Source organism: Ischnura elegans, chromosome 11 (assembly GCF_921293095.1).
Source record: "Ischnura elegans chromosome 11, ioIscEleg1.1, whole genome shotgun sequence".
Lineage (NCBI taxonomy): Eukaryota > Metazoa > Arthropoda > Insecta > Odonata > Coenagrionidae > Ischnura > Ischnura elegans.
The window spans coordinates 9682584-9700340 of NC_060256.1; the positions used below are offsets into that span (position 1 = coordinate 9682584).

The window sequence follows — 17757 nt, forward strand, 5'->3', positions numbered from 1 at the left end:
GTTGACCAGTGATGATGACATCGGTAAAAAACAGGGCACCAAGGATATAAATAAATAAAAATACCGCAAAGATTCTACCCGTGAAGACGATGGCAGACTCAGCCGTTGAAATGTTCAAACCAATTATCCAAAACCACACCCGGTGGGATACCCGAGATATATTCCTTCAAAGTATTCGCCGGGAAAAACTAAAATTCTACAAGCTGGATTTCTCTCGTAACTGATACACTTTTGTTTAAATATGTAGCAACTCATCCAATACATTCCTACTGCATAACGAGTCGGCAACCCCAAAACGGAGTTTAATTCCAATGGGGTACCTGTGTTTCTACTCCCTATCGGCGCAAAAGTGTAGAACGATAAATTTTAAGCATTTGAGTGAAATTCTGCTGCTATTCAGCTCCATTGGGTGTTGAAAAACATCATTTTACTCCTCGTTCATTTGACTACTACAACGACTCATTTAACAGTGTTTAAACGTGAAAGTTCAGCTCCTAGGGTCGAAAGGGTGAAGATGAACACGCGATAAACTATGAGAACGGCGAAACCGTCGATTTCTTCATCTCGTGACGGGATAAATATTTGATTGGTGAACTTCATTGTACTTTTTATAGAGCGAACGACATCTCCGAACTACAACTAGTTTTTTTAAATTGAAAAGTTACCCATTAATTGATTTTTTAAATGGCCGGAAGGTAGATTTCAATTTCCGAGATGTAGAAAAGTACATGAATATCTAAGTTACACATGCTATATGGAAAAAACATATTTCCAAACTTCGCTATGTAAGGAAATGTTGATGTTGTAGTTTAAATAAGCCATGGATACGAAAATCACCCCACGGCCTAGCACTCTACAATTTTGAGATAGTGAATACATATATGCATTCGCAGTGGCGTAACTAGAAATATGCTTTCGTAACTAGACAATAGTTTTAAACTATGTATTTATTTCTCTGAGGCTAGGGGGGGGGGGTCTAACCCCTCACCCCCCCCCATAGTTACGCCACTGTGAATGCGGACAGTGGCGCAGCGAGGGAGGGTTTTGGGGGATAAACCCCCCCCCCCCAGAGATCACAGAAATTTTTATATTTAATCCATTTTACTTAATCGGATAAGTATTACTTGTAGAATAGTGGTAGGATTAATCAAATATCCCTCAGAAAGCCGTAAAACTCGCCATTTTGAGCCATTATTCTTAAAATAAAAAAGCATTATTCTTGAATTCTAAAAAGTAAACCAGCTCCCCCGCAACTCCTGTTTACCTTGGCGGGTATGCAATACCCCCACACCCCTAAATATTAGTTGCGCCTAAAACCCCCCTAGCATTTATAGGGTAGTTTCCTGTTATTTTTTTATTGCCTGAATCGAAAGATTATTACTCCTGGAGTACGTATTTCACCCTTTTAGATTTTTTAATGACGATGCCTATTTTTCGCGATTAAATGAAAATGAAAAATTTCAAGCGCGCGAAAACGCGACGGTTAAGTATGAATGCTGGGAAAACCCCGTGTGACGTCATTCTGGTTCCCGCTTTCGCCGTGTGAGGTGACCTTGGGGCGAGGTTATGTGCGCCACTGCGATTAAGTCTGCTAGCAGGTAGCAGAGTACCCTGCTAGAAGGTAGCGCTTGGCTTAAATAAGGATTATTAACACCCTATCAAATTAAGGAAACTTTCCGGCATTAGGCAGTTTTAATAGCTTAAGACATGTTTCCCTGGGCTCTGTGCCACATGCATGGATTGGTAATCTCAGACGATGTAAAACTCCTATCTACTCGTATAGAAACTAGGTCCCTGTGACGTCACGTGGAGTGTCATCGCATGGGCGCCAATCTGGCCTTTTTCAAATGAGGTTAAAATTGACCATTGCCATTCGTCTAAACCGGTATTTCTAAAAGCAAATAATTTGTATATTATGAATACACTAATGGTAGCCCAGGCGAAACGGAAGTGTTGAGGAAGTGTTGGGGAAGCGTCGGACGGAGTGTTCGGGAAGTGGCGGGCAAGTGTTGGGGTAGCGTTGAGGAGGTGTCGCGGAAGTGTTCGGGAAGCAGATTATGGCCCACTTGGAACGCTTCCGCGGAAGTGTTTCGGAAGCGTTCGGGGAGTGTCGACAACGGTCGCGGTCGAGTGTCGGGGAAACGTCCAGCGAGCGTCGAGGAAGTGTTTCCCACGCTTCGGAAGCGTTCCGGGAGTGTCGGGGAAACGTCCGGGAAGTGTTTCAACCACGAAGTGGCGAGGAAGTGTTCGGCAAGCGAAGGGTCGACAGTCAGGTAGTGTTGAGGAAGTGTTCGGGAAGCTGCCGGGAAGCGTTCACGTACCGTTAAACGCTTCCTGAACACTCCCGCAACACTACCCGGACACTTCCCCGAACGCTTCCTTTTCGACAGGGAGGTAATGAATCGCAATCAATGCCTTTCGTTTTCTTTGATGAAGAAAACTACCCTATTAAGGGTCAGTATGCGCTTTAATTCGAAGAGTGAGTGCTTGGCGCCACGCGCCGGCGCTCTCTTTCCACCGTCATCGAGGTAGCGTAGTGCAGGTGAGAGGATGCACTCGACTACCGCGCATGCCTCCTCACCCTCCACTTCTCCTCCCTCGGAGCAGGGGGCCTGCACCGTCACTCCACTCCAGTCCCTGGCTCAGAGCGAGAGGCAGCCCTCGCGGAGAACTCGGGGCGCGCGCAGAGAGAAAGAGAGAGGAGGGGAACCGCTCGTATCGGTTTTCCCAGGCCGGCGGGAAAGGCTCTCCTCACCCGCTCTGCCTCCAACGGCGCCCTCTGTGTGAGCTCAACGAGTCCATCAGTGCGTTTACACAGCCATCCTGGAGCAAATCTAAGAAGGGAGATGAGGAAAGTCACACTGTGGAGTGGAGGTTAGGGTGGGAGTCAGGCAGAGCCTGAGCTCATCCAGCTGTGAGCGAAGGAAAGTGGATTTCACTTCGTTCGAGGATTGCGCACTGTGCTGAAATTTCCTCCACATGATCTGGACAGTGTGCGCTGTATTACTGTGATAGAATCATTCGTGAATGGGAAGTCATTTCCGCGGTCACGCATCCAAGTGATTCGTGCCCCTCCCACCTTCCGCATACTCACTCCCCCTCTCTTGGAAGCACGGCTCAACTGCTTGGATTTGCCATTCGAGTGCTTTTCTTCTCTGTGCATCAGTATCTGACGGTGGTGGCTCTCGAACTCGGGCTCCCTGCGTGAAAAGGGGAGTCAGCACGCCCATCTAATCTAGCGACTCTTCGCCTGCCCCTCCCACTCCTCGGCCTATCCCATCCACTTGCGAGGCACGGCAATTCGTCGTCGTCTGATGTTCCCGTGCGGGCGACCAGGTGCCGAACGCTTTGACGCCTGCCCCAGCCGTTCACGTGCCTGGAACGCAGCCCGCAAGCAGCGGCGCCGGGGGAACACTTGGCGAGGAGAGAGCGCGGAAGAGGTCGTGACCCGTGTGGGATTGCTCGTTTTTCCCTCGTGCGCGCTGAACTCAACCTCGGAGGCGAAGTTTTGATGGCCTAATGAAGTGAAGTGAAACTCCCTTTTACCGAGGTCCGTGCTTATCCCTCGCGGGTTTCATTCAGAACTTGCCCTGTTTTGTGTTCCCCTCAATTTACGGGAAGGATAATAGCTCGTTCCTTCGGAAATTTTCCTCGGATATTCCGCGCGGCGGGACGAATGAATACAGTGTTTTGAAGCGTTGAATCGCACCCAACCTCCTTGCTGAGAGGGAGCGACACGCGCGCTCGATGCTCCCTTGTTTGTTTCCGGGCTGAGGTTGTTATTTACGTGCCATCCGCTCCACCGACCTCTCCCACTAACCAAACTCGTGTGCTGCTCCGGCGAGGAAAGAAAAACAAAACATAATCGTTCGCTCTTGGATTTTTGAGTTTCGTAGTTCCATTATTTTTTGACCGCTAGTGGAAAGAACTTTTCGCGAAAATCGTGACTTAAAAAAATAACCTCGCAAGAAAGTGCGATGAGTTGGTGTGATGTACGGAGTGAATGTATTCCCAATTAGACGCACGTACGTGTGTCGCTGCAGAGTGCTGTGCTCCTGTCTTCGCGCGGACCAGTGATCGTGGGTGGAGTGCGACTGTGTGTGCTTCGTCCGGACGGAAATCATTGATTTCGGACGTGTTTTGTTTCGATTGATTTGACCGCGGGTGTTTTGGTGTGCAGTGTGTTTCCTATTCACGTGTTTGTGGCTGAGTAGCGAGAGCGACCTCCAAACAAAACGTTTGACGTGGCTTTTCATATTTTAGTCGGAATCGAGCATTTCGTTTAGTTTGTCGCTTTGATATCCGCTCGTGCAATTCATAGTTCAGTATTCACTCAGCGGTTTTCGTATTTAAAGCCGATCGTGTCTCTTTAAATCTTCCCATCGAGGCATAATTTTTTTCCTCGCCCTCTTATTTAGCTGTGTTGGGGGTGGCTATTGACTTTCACTGACCTTTCTTCTGGAAATGCTTCTTTGACGACCGGTTTCCCGATTCTTTCTCAACCGCCCATCAGCTTAAAAATACACATCGATCATCCGTCTTCGATTTTATCTCCCACTTCATCTGGCGATGCTCATTTAGCCTTCAAGCAGATCTTATTCGGAGCGTAGACCGGACAAGGAAGAGATCGCCTTTTTCAATCCCATTTACTCCCTAAATAGTACCTTTTTTTGGGAAAATTTTAATCTTTCGAATTCGATAGCGTATTTTGTTTTTGGACCTTTGTTCTTTGGTGGGTATGCGATGCGAGGGTTGAGTAGGGAGTGTGGTAGGGATACAGGTTAAACCGTGAGTGTGTGTGTGAGGGAAGTCCTTGAGTTTGGGGAAGAGAATAAAGTGGTACGGATGAATTTTGGAGCACGGAAGCGCGCATTCGAAGGACTCCTCCCCCCCGTCCCCCCATAATTCTCCCCCTCCACAACGCGAGCATTATTTTGGCGCCATAAAGTCTTCGCCCTCCCACCTTTGAATGGATCCCTCTCTCTGCTTGGAAATGGGCGTCGGGAGCAAAAAACGGAACGGCTGTGCGGGTTAAGAATGGACGGTTGCAAAGGAATGAAGGAAACCGCCTCACTCCGCGCTTCAATCTGGGCCTGCGATACTTTTTTTCCTCGCCTTAGATCCGTCCTGGACTCGCACGAGTTTAGCCGCATTAAAGGTCTTACCTAAGGAGAAAGAATACGCCTAAAGTACGTGCTTAATCGGACTCGAAGCTTGCTTGACACTAGAAAATTTAATGAGAAGCTTTAATTTTCCTTTCCGCGCACTGATCATTGCTTAATTGGCTAGAAAGACGAGGCGATCACGGCAGCTAATATATTTTTTAGGACTGCTATTATCGATCTTATTTCGGATGTGTAATGGTCTTTTAAAAAAATCTGGCGCAATTGCAGTGAAAAACCTGGGTGAGAGATTACAGGGTCTAGGGTCTTTCATAAAACCCTTAAAGATCCCTTATTCGTCGTGGATACAACCATTCCAGAGTTATTTCGGAATCGCCGCTGAAACATTTATACATATATGCGGAGGACTTTTTCGTCCCCTCCATCCACGGCGACATCCTATCTCCCGTCGCACGCCTGAAAAGCGCGGAGGGAAAATAGGGGGAGTTATAAATATGTCGCCCCTTTCCGTCTGACCTCAAGAGGAGACCCCCTCCCACCATCCCATTTACGCCGCCCCCCCCCTCCTGCATAAAAAAGTACTCCTCCATCCGCCAACCCCCTTTGCATTTCTTTTTAAAGGAGACGACCGCTCTCTCGGACCTCTGGTGTCGACGAAATCCCCCCGTGATTGCGAAGGACGCGAGAGTCGAGAGAATTAAAAAAATAGCGGAGGGAAAAAACTCGGCAGAAAAAAGAAATAGCGAGACCACCACACCGCCCTGACCCTCCTCGTTTTTCTTTCTTTATTGTTTTGTTTTTTTTTATTCTTCGGGTCCTCCGCTCTACCTGAGCTCGTCCGTCGCCTCTGCTTCGTCGCGAGGTGGAGAACAAAAGAAGCACGAATTTCCTGCTCCGTTCCTTATTATTCTCTCCTCTCTTTTTCTTTTTCCTCTCCTAAACCGTTGTTCTTTCGCACCGGACGGAGAGGAGGTGTCTTAGGGTGGGAGTGCTTCTCTGAGTTCGCCTCCGAAGAAAAGGGTTTTTGCAGCTCACGAGGACAACCTCGATGCGATGACTTTAGCGTTGGAGGAATGCGGGGGTGGTCGGCGTGGATTTGAAGGGGGTGGGGTTTGAGTGCAGAGGGAGAACTAGGCCTAAATAGATACGGAGGAAATATTTTACGTTTTCCCCCTGGTGATCGTCGCCGTGTTCAGGAGACAAAAGACAGCGTCGGGGCGTTCGATAGAGGGGGGGAAATGGCGGAGGAAGTTTGCCTAGGTCAGGTGGAAGGTGGTGAGTCGAAGGGGATGGAGAAGAAGGAGTCCCTGGAGCTCCCGGAACCCCATTCGGAACCCTTGAAGGAGAACGGAGTGCCTCCCGGTTCGATCCCTGACCCTTTGGCCCCGCGAGAGGGCACCGTCGTGGTCACGCTGGAAGGTGGTGAGGGCGAGGGGGGCGCCAAGTGCAAAGCGGACGCCGTCCCCTCGTCCAACGGGGAAGTGTGCAAAGAGTCGGGCAACGGGTGCGTGACCCTGGTCAGCGGCGGATCCAACTGCCCCCGGGTGGACCTGGAGGCGGGGGAGGAGGGGGCGGCGGCAGCGAAAGCGGAGGTCAGCGAAGGCGCCCTCGAGGTCAAGGGGGCAGAGGAGCCCTTCGCGGAGCGGTCGCTGTCCTTCGCGGCGCAGGGGGCGGTAGAGGAGCCCAACCCCATCAAGAGCGGCCCGCGGGGACTCCGACTGCTCGGGGACGCGGAGGACGGCTCGGCCCCATCGCGGCGCCCGCTGTCCTCCCTCTGCCTCTGCGGGGACGCCTTCGAGGACCCTCTGGTGGAGCACCTATACCAATCGTACTCGGTGAAGCAGAAGCGCGTGGACGTGCAGTGTTTCCTCTGCGCCTCCATCCTGCTGGGCATCCACTGCCTCATCACCGTGCAGATGCAAGAGGACGAAGTCACTGCTGCGCTGTCCTCTCACGTCTGGTCCCAGGGCTCCATCGAAGTGGCGGACATGCAGGAGGACCTGCCGGGGGAGTTCTCGGAGCTCACCTGGGGCTTCAGGCTGTGCTTGCTCAAGGTCCTCACCGGGATATTCCTCTTCACGAATGCGGCACTGCTCATCTGGTGCAGGAGGTACGCGGGGGGCGGCGCCGCGGGCTGCCTCGGGTGCTGCCCGCACTCGGGGGCCCTCTTCGCCGGGGACACCTCCGCGTCCAAGAGGCACGACATCGAGGACGACCTGGAGAGCGGCGCTTTGGCGGGCCGCGAGAAGAAGCGCCACCGCCACAACAGGGACCACTCCTCGCCCGCCAAACCCATCTCCGGCAGCTCGCCGTCCAAGCCGCTGCCTGGCAACCCGCCCCGAGAGATGATCTCCGCCCTGGCGGCCAGGTTGCGCAGAGTGGTGGGGAGGCACAGGCCGCCCTCGTCCGTCTCCAGCTCCGTGGACGCCAACGAGTCATCCGGAGGCTCTGCCATCTTCTCCTGGGCGTGGTCTTTCGTGCCGCACGTCGCCTGGCACTTGGCCAACTACCAGCTGCTGGCCCCGCTCTTTCTGCAGGGCGCCCCGGGCGGATCTCCCGGCACCTCCACGCTCGTCTCCGCCTCCGAAGATCCCGCATCCGACGGCGGCTCCTCTTCCACGACTTCCTCTGCTCCCGATGGCTCTCTTGCCGCGCCTTTTTTCTCGTCTCCGACGCCGAGGGACGGTCTGCCCGCGGCCCTGCTCCTCGTCTTCCTGCTCTTTGCCGCACTCCCTCTCCGGCTGCGGTACTGCCTCGTGCTGAGTGCAGGGACCTGCTGCGCATACACAGTCGCCGTGGCGGGGCTCGCGAGAGAGGCTCCAAACCTCGTCCCGCAGGTCAGTTGCCTTCCGAATCGATCGAGAAAATTTTTAACTTTTCCATAAATAAATTACTAAATTGCTCTATCAATATTATCGCTTGCATCTCTTTGTGCAAATAAAGAATTGTTTCAGGCTTAACACCGTGGAATTCTAAAATATTATTAAATTAAAAGGTAATGAATGATACATTTTGAATTATCCTCGACCGTTTCTATACATTTTGTATCATGTAAAGACACCTATCGATACCCGTCATTGTGGAATAAAACCGAACGTGCAATCAAAGAGTTTGTGGAAAATTGCTGGAAGCATTTGAGGTATAATTTTAAGGCATGACTTTAATATTTTAGTGCTTTTTGTGGTTATTACGGACTGAACCTGACAATAGAGAGGTAAAGTTAGCGAAAAAATTAAATGAAATATTGATCGTAATATTGGAAATACCATCAAGTTCAATGAGCGTAAAATGACATCGTTTTTACTGTAAACGAAAAGAATTTCAATGAATTCTGAATGAAAGCCCGATTTGATTGAGTGTATTTTGCATTTTTGGTGCCGATTTTCGAACTCTTTTTCGAATTTAATCCAGATATTTACACTTTTGTCACAGTATTTACATTTTCGTGCATCATTATTTGTATTTACTGAGTAAGTACTACCACCACTAGGGTAGCTAGAGAACGAATTTTGGTAAGACTGAGACTATTCGTTAAGTCTTCTTTGTATCACGGCCCGTGGAAAGAAATATTTCACCAGATTATTAAATGCGCATTCTTTGTACGTACACAAGGTTGTGTATACCGCGGATAAAATTCAGTTAATTTAGTAGAATAATATAATATTTATTAATACTGAAACAATAATAAAACTATGAAATATGAATATTCGAATTCTAGCTAGTGTAATGATTTTTTACGACGAATATTTTTCCTTGTTTTTTCTTGCTCCAACAATGACCAATCGTTTTTCTTGGATTACCATGGAACAACTTATTTCGTTGTTTCGTGTCAGGCGCAAAATACATTTCCTTTCTTCCCCAAGGAATACGAGTCCTCCCCAACCTTCCCTTCAGAGAGCTCTACACTCGAGCTGGACCTTGTTATTCATTTTCCTGTCATGTACCTTGTTTCAAATTTGCGCTTTCATCGTGAAAATTTCCGGACAGAGTTTACCCTCGTTAGTCATAACCTGTGTATCAAATAGAAAAACTTTCTCCTCTTAGTAATTGCTGGAATAAAATTTCCGACTGAATTAAAATTTTTGACTGACAGAATAATAATTACGAAAATCTTTTTATAATCATTACCATAAGGCAATGATCGCCAGGTTGATTTGACGTAGCTCTCAATTCCGCCCTCATATCTTCTAGCCTTTTCATAGTGAGGTAATATTCATTCTTTTTACATTCATTATAGCCTGTCCTTTGTAACTCTTTCCGGGCCTCCCCTCGCCCTTCTCCCCTTCCACCTGTCATTCGAAGTTTGTCTTCATGAGGCCATCGTGCCTCATAATGTGGCCAAATAAGTTGTACTGTATTTTTCTTTGGGATTTTAGAATATTTATATTTTTCCCACTCTTCGCAGCACTTCCTCATTACTTATTCGAAGCATGCATGTTTTGATTTAAAACCTAGTGACATTTTGATTCTCCTTACGATGCCGTTTCAACCAAAAGTCCCTTCAAATTACCTTCACGAAAAATGCATTTACTATGCATTTAAAAACATGGCTTTGAGTTATGATGAATGATCCCATTGGACTATAACAAACACCGCAAAGACGATGTATCAAATGAAGCATGTAGGGTTTTTCACTTGGTGAAGCTTTTTGCTCCTCGACTGTTTCCCATACTATTAAAAACTCTATGAAATAATGAAATCTGATGCAAAATTTCGTTTACGCAATACCACGCTTCCTTTGGCATTTTATTAAGTTGAGTGCTCATTTTTTTTCACGTGGACATGACTGCTTAACAAGATGGAAACAGCAGTAGTAATTTTCCACACTTATCTACTTACTACGACTGTTTCTTTTTCGTTACCGTTGATTGATGCAAATCAAACTCATCGACAATCAATCGGATATAATTTAAAATCTAACATTGTATTGTGATCTCCCCGATAAAATAAAAACATCGTGCTATTCCGCGGAAATTTGATTATGTTATTCTCGAAGTCAGCTACTGGTCAGTCAATTTAATCGAAACTTGAAGCACGTACGTGATGGAAGGGCTCCATATTAATAATGAAGGAAACTTTGTTTCTTATACAAGTTTATGAAAATTTAATATTGACCGGTTTCGGCTATTACACCATTATCAAATACAAGTATTTGATTGACACCAATTCAGTGACTGTAATCCACCAAGACTTTATGAGAAAGCATGCCTCCGAATGTACCGGATTCTACAAATGAATTTCCATTTCGTATCTTTGTCAGTGAACAATCTCATTCCGCTCTTTTCCCTAGCAGCGGATACTCACTTAACATTCCTTGATTATATTAATCGGTAGTCCTAACAGTATCTCAATATATTTTATTTCCGATATCGTACCGGAATTAATATTCGCAGCATGTGTATCGGCGATGATATTTCTTAAAAATTATATCGTGAAAATAAGTTTTTTTAGCGATTAATTTAAAAAAAGTACATTTCATGTAAAAGTTAACGCAATCATGAATTTGTATGGACAGCATTGGTCCTATTTGTTAAAATGTCAAAACAAAATCCATTTCCTTTTTAAGAATTGTCAAAATCATGAAAGTACAACACGTAAATTATGGAATTTAGTATGATATAAAAAGAGTTTTCACCAATTTGACTATTATTTACTATTAAAAACATGTTGAAAACGTATGTTATGGCATTCATTAAATGATTTTCCCCGATATAAGTCCTCCTGAGCCAATGATTCGCAAGCGATGTCGCTTACATCACGTTGAATGAAATATATGTAGAAGCATTAAAAACATTAAGTGTGTAGATGCGTAATCTCGCCCCGTCTGATGGGTCATATGTGCTTTGCTGAGGCGTTTTTCTATCGATTCATTTGGGAGAAGGCGCGACTTCCGAGAGATCGCTAATCTTTCGCCTCCACATTCGTAATGAAGGATGGCTCATCCTTATACATAGCATATGACCTTGCCTCGTTTGATTCTTCTTATCAACCAATCCACATTCCCACAATCCCAAAACGTCCATCCAACTTTACTTACCATTGCCAGTGTCGTAGACCGTTAATTAACCGAGTAATACATTCACGACTTCGGTTTTACGGGCTACTAAGAGTTGCATAATTCAGTCACCTGAGTTTGAAGACCAATATCTCGAAGGTCAATCATTCAATTTAAAATAAATAAATGTATGCCATATTAAAGCTACGTATTCTATTTTATTGTTGACTGATGGCATGAAAAAATATTTTGAAGCTAATAAATATTTCATTTTGCATTCAGAAACACAATTTCAGCGCACTTTCTTACGTTTACTCACGGGTGCATCATATGTACGACTTTGTAGAAACAAAATCGACTGAGATACCAAATTCTCCTTCATTTTTATGTCAGACTTATCTTAGCCTTTAGGCTAGGCTAAAAGCCTTAGCTTTTTCAATACTTATATAAAGTTTTATGTAATTACGCTCATTAGTATTTCAGTAATGGGTTTAAACGTAAACATTTGTTATTTTATTATCTTGTAGATATGCAGCGGAGTAGAACTTAGTATGTAATGTGGATATGGAAAACCTATTTTTTTCGATTTTAATTACTTCTATTATCCTGTCATTGTACCAATATTATTCTCTGTTTATCGTATGAGAAATAAATATGTGACAAGTCACATTACGTGGCAACAAAGACGTAGTTGCTCTTCGGAAGGAAAGTTCGAGTTGATAGGTGAGACCTTGTAGATTTCTATAAAGTGTAGTGTGTTTTACTTTCTAATTAGTTCACAATGTGAAGTGTAAATTGTTGTTACTACGTGTATTTAGGTAAGAAGAAATGGAAAGAAGTGTTTCTTTTACACTTAAACACAATTTAACTTGTTACTTCTTTTAAGTTCACCACTTGGTATCCCGCATTAGGTAAAATATACAGAGATTATAATGAAAGTAATATTTTTCATAAGTTTTTGAACCTTTTCCAGTTCTTTTTATTTTAATTTGATTGGAAATAATATTTAATTCAAATTTCGGTGTTTGGTTTTTAAGTAGGTTGGGATTGCATGCGTGCTTTCCTGACGCAAAATCGCTTAGGCACTTTAATTTTTTTAGAAATGGCTGGTTAGACTAACTGAGGTGCACTGAATGAAATTCACGAAGTCGTAATTAGTTCCCCAAAAATTAGGTAATTAAAATATATTTTTATTATGTCGCGAAAGCCTTTCAGTCGGAAAATGATGCGGAAAAATTAATTTCCATGGCATGAAGTTTGGTCAGCATTAGAATGCGAGTTAAAAAGGTCTGATAAAACTAAATTTAACGAAGATCCTACACATTCGAGAGAGCGCCGACGACGTATCTGTGGAGCTATTATTGCTCGGTAGTTAAATTGTGAGTAAAGGCGATTACGGGATGAATAAAAAGTCTTCGAACGGAGGGAGCGAGCGGTCTTATCAATCGAGGTCAAGTTGTCGCTTGATGGTCGATATCTTTCGAGGGAGAGCTCTTAAATTATGGACTAATATTCCGGATTCCGCAACAACATCAGCGCCACCGAAGCCTTCCCTAATTACACCAGTGCCCTGGGATAAAAGTATCGGGGTGCATTGTGGGAGGTACACAAGCACTAGCAGCACCTGAGGCGCGTTGTATCGGCCCCCGTCCTCAACCGTCCGTTGAGTTGAGTGCCATCGAGTGAAGAGGTCGTTACGAAGGCATCGCAGATTACCGAGGGACCTCAAGAACTGAATTTTAAGTCGAGAAATCGATTGGTTGTGCCAGTCTTTCTGATAAGTGTCTCGATGACGTGGGTTCGAACGCGCGTGGTGGCATCTTAGATCGAAGGAGTATAAGTCTACCAATTAAGAAGAAAGCATTGTTCGTTTGGAATGGAAGAATTTCACTGGTCGTTTGAATGGAAGAAGCAGGGTTGTTTTTTTAGGGGAAAAGGTCCATTAATTGCAATAGAATATGTGGCCGGTAATTTCTGGAAAAACGGTGAAGATGTTAATTTTTAAGGTGGTTATTCAATGAAAGTTTTTATCCCATAATATTAGCGAACAACGTTTAAATATAAGTCACTAAAGTCACTTGTCTAAGCATGTCAGACCTAAGGTGCATACCACCTGCGTTTGATTCGAGGCGAGCGCCGAGGAAAGTAATAAGCCACCTGCCTTCCCCACCAATACAAAGGCCTAAATCTGATCCCGAACGGAATCCACCCTGATAAATACTTAATCACGAAAATCATTATCATCAAAGTATCTTGTAAAATTTCTTCACCAAAATCTCATTCATCCAACCTAGGTTCACCGTCCGCCTACTCTCTTCCGTCCACAGTTTACTTTACAGAAAGCTTTTAAAGGGTGTAGCCTAATTCATGGGGCGCGTGACATTCATATCAGTGAATTAGTGGCGTCAACAGTTAAAATGATTTAATACGTGCGAATAGATGCGAGAGCGTAGGCATTTTGGGTCGTTCAACTGGACGATTCGCGCAACTGAAGTTTCTTCGATTGAGGCTGACTTCCCGTAGTAGCTCAATAGTATTTACACCGGGAAAACTCTACGTCGTGCAAGAAATAGAGTCGGACAACTAAACCCTTCGGTACGCGCGCCCGCTAGGATGGCGCCAGTGCACGCTTGCGGCTTTTTTGTGGCATTTTAATACTTTTGGTTTTCCTTAATATACATTAAAATTTTAGGGTATTTCAACGGTTTTGGATAACTTCTAACAATTAAAAGAACTTTAATTTTTTTCTCTTTCATTAATAAACGGAAATAAAGTATATTAATATGCAAATTTCATGATAAATACTTTAAATAATTTCTAGCCGAATTGCAGACGATAGTGCTCTTGGTAGAGGAAAAAGTACAGAAATAGAATACCTAAGTGTGCCACTAGTGATCTTTTTATACGCAGCATACGCGCTTTTTCCAATTTTCGAAAAATGCGGCAAAATCGCCGCTTAGCGTGTAAATAAAGGTTAAGGTCGTTCAACTGCGTTGCATCATATGACATGCATGTCCCTCACTACGAATGCCGGAGTAGATTTCGCGACCTTAAGGTTGCCAGTATATGAGAGGTTCATGGGGATATCCGAGGAGACAGCATAGAGGAGATCCTATTCCATTCTATAGTAGACTGATTTCTGTTCTTGCCACTTCGGTCGCATTTTAATTGGTTTTCAAGAATGCCCGCGGTGCGATAATGAGTGCAATGCGATCCATTTTTTTCAATATTTTTCAGTATGCAAATGCGGGGAACAGCATTGAAGAGTTGTGAATTTGATAAATTACATCATCATGAATGTAAATATCGCATAACACCCCTGAGTATTCCTCATTTCCCCGTGAACTCAGACCATTCTGCCCAACAATTAAAAAGAACAAACTTTTGTTAATCCACCAATTTATTTTCGTGGTACAACTAGTTTTGACGCAGCGGCGTCATCCTCAGGTAAAAAAGTTATAAGCAATAAAATATCCTTATATATCATGTGGTTTTCGAGGGGGAGGATGAAGGTAGGTGGAAGGGGTGGCTGGGAAAATCTCGATCTGGTGTTAGTAGATATTTTGGCGTATTCTGGAATAACACCTAAGGCTAGGCATTTGATGTTGAAGTAGATATTCAAAGAAGTCATCCTTGATTTAATAGTCACAGTGCGGTAGACTGTGGCCTTTTTCGCTACACTTTCGTTCTTGATAAGTTTGTTCTTTTTCATTGTTGAGATGAACTTCCACAAGGTGGAGCCGGACACCATAGATATTATCAATTTTTCCGTCAGCAACACGAGTGGCGACTGGTGTAAACCCATTTAAATTCGCGGTGAGTGACAATACATTTAGAGGCCGATTTGAGGGTTCTTATGTAATCAGGGGCTGTCTTGCCAGGTTGGCCGGTCGGCAATCGCCGAGGGCCCCGAGCATAGGGGGCCCCTACAACACTTCCGTCTGTAGGAAAGCATATACGATAGGTGTAACAAAAAAGCCTCAGATTAATTGAACCTAAGTTCTTTTGCAAGTATAAAATTATAAGTTTTCATTAGTTACTTTACACTGCATGCATTTTCAGTGTAAAAATATTATAAAAAAATAAAATAATGTGTCTGAACGTAAAGAGAACCTAAAACTTTTTTGAAAGCGTTATTCGAAAAGGTTATTTCAGAATTTTGTGTAGATTTAAGCGCAATTTCAAGGAAAAAATTATCTAAAAAATAGATAATAGAACCATAATCCATCATCAAATTTTAAAACCAGTGAAACTCCCATTTTTCATAGTATTTTTTATTAATAAATAGCTATTTTTATTACATTTTAAGAATCCAGTTTTTACAAGAAAATCGTCAAAATCCACTACCGGGAAATTTCCTAAATATTTCCTGGGGAAGGACCCTCGAGCCTCCCGGTAAGTGGGGCCCCAGCCGAGGGCCCTCAATCACCCCAGACCGCCCCTGTTTGTGATATTCGTGGAGGTATCGGAAGAAGTGCAGTGATGGTGCGAGGCAAACTGTGGGAGTAAGCAAGGAATATGACGCTCGTGTGAGTGACACGGTTTACTGTTCCAATTTTTTGCTCTTGACACAGAACTGCTTAAAATAAGTCGGCGGGAAATCGGACTGTTCCGATCAATGCAATACTTGTGTGTGTGTGTGGGTTGGATTAAATGGCTCGCTGCCAAAATTCTCTCCTTCCGACCTCTCGTAATATTTTTCATTAGAATTCTACCCAGCACTCCCGGAATCCAACTCGTGGAAATCACGGCTGCATTTTTTCCTAGCCGCTGAGAATGTCAACAAAATTTCCCCTGTTGGAAACAAGATTACTCCATTAAATACCGTATGGCTTGTGATATAAGTGGTCAGTAGTATTTGTATGTGCCTAGTCTGATCATTAACTATCTCTTGTTATTATTCATATGAAGTCAAACCTTTACCTACACCTCAAAAGCGATATAAACCTACTAATTTAGCAGTGAAAGAGTTCATCTTTTTACAAATAAGGTAGCATCTGGTAAAACTTGGTGGAGTCCATAATATCACGCTGAACCATCAAGAAAGTTCCACGAAGCTATGGTCGTGTTGTAAATTATCCTGTGGAAGTTGTCAAAGATTTTTCATGTTGGTTTTTCGACGTATCTTTTTTATTTCACTTAATTTTTTGTTCGAAATTCAAGAGTATATCTACTCTGAATATGAATAGAAATGAATTTTTAAGCGTGAATACACATCACCAGTTATAAGAAAGTTGTATTGAATCTTATTCGTTTTCTGGAATAATACAGAAAATTTTGTGGACAAGATGACGGAATCAGCACTAGCACATAGTCAAGTTGAGCTTTTGAAAAATAGTTTGAGATTGTAAAGGTGCGATAAGCAGGTTAATCATACTCGAATTTAGTGAAGCGTAATTCTCCTGTTTTTTTTAAAGAATTTCATTGGATATGATGCTTCTTTCTAATGAAATGCGGAAAGGGATACATAATAACACATCTCATTGAAGTCCAAAGTATTTGCCTCAAGGCTTTCAACATTTTAGGGATTTGCAATTGGGCGGAAAAAAATGCCTTATGACGAGGACGGGATTTTTGAACCGTTGTACCATCAGTGTGCATGATATTTTTTTGGGGTTATGTCCGATTTTGAAATCCAATTTTTTTAAGCATGGACTCACTTAAGGACACAAATTACTCCCTCCCAAACAGTCGTTTTTAGTGTGACGTATCGCTAGTTTGAAATTTACGCTTTAAAGTTTCATTGTATTAGTTACTCATAGTTGGTGTCAAGAGTAGACTTTTGTCAACATTTGCCTGTATTTCTAGTATGAACGTTTAGCATCATCATCATCATAAGCCAATAATTCTAAGATTGGTTTTACGCAGCTCTCCATTCCTCTCTACTATCCACTTGCCTTCTCATAGCGATGTATTTCTTCTCTTTAACATATTTTATAACCTGTCCGTCCCTTGCCCTTCTTCCCTTCCACCTGTCCTTCTACGATTGTTTTCATCAGGCCATCATGCCTCGAAATGTGGCCAACTAAGTCATCCAGTATGATCCTTAAGGTTTTTAGAAGAACTCTCTTTTCTCCCACTCTTCTTAGCACCTCCACGTTACATACACGGTCAATCCATTTATCCATACATCCATCTTTATCATTCTTCGGTAGCACCACACTTCAAATGCTCCCACTCTTGACTTCTCTGCTGCTGCAAACGTCCAAGCCTCGCTTCCATAGAGAAACATGCTCCATATGCCACATCTGATGGATATTTTCCATAATTATATGCTTGCACTCTCAGCTATAAGAAGATTCTTATTTTTGTAGAAAGCCCTCTTCGCCTGCGCTATTCTACTGACTATTTCTTTCTCGCTTCGTCCATCGTTGGTAATTTGGCATCATCTCTCAATAGCAAAACTCTGTCTCCTAATTAAACCTTAGTAATCTTTGGGAGCCTCCATCCCTGTGGTCCTAGCTAACTCTGCAACTTCCAAACGTGGTCCTCCAACGGGAGTCACATCAGACAGAATCAGGTTATACATTGAGTGTCTTTTCAAGGACTTTGTTCTCAGAAGTTACGGCTGTTTCATTAGTTTTTCATGTAATCACCTCAATTTTTGATGAGATTTTCACGTTTGATATTTGAAGTGAA

The 17757-nt window shown here is 43.9% G+C and overlaps 1 protein-coding gene across 1 annotated transcript in view; it reads left to right on the plus strand.

Annotated features, from left to right (window-relative positions):
* Nucleotides 1–2647: 2647 nt before the first annotated feature.
* The window catches only part of LOC124168408 (adenylate cyclase type 3), a 449992-nt gene continuing 434882 nt past the window's right edge, over nt 2648–17757 (plus strand). The window contains exon 1 of the mRNA XM_046546623.1: nt 2648–7960. Within this exon, the coding sequence (XP_046402579.1) occupies nt 6362–7960 (1599 nt within the window). The 5' untranslated portion in view covers nt 2648–6361. The remainder of the gene's footprint in view (nt 7961–17757) is intronic.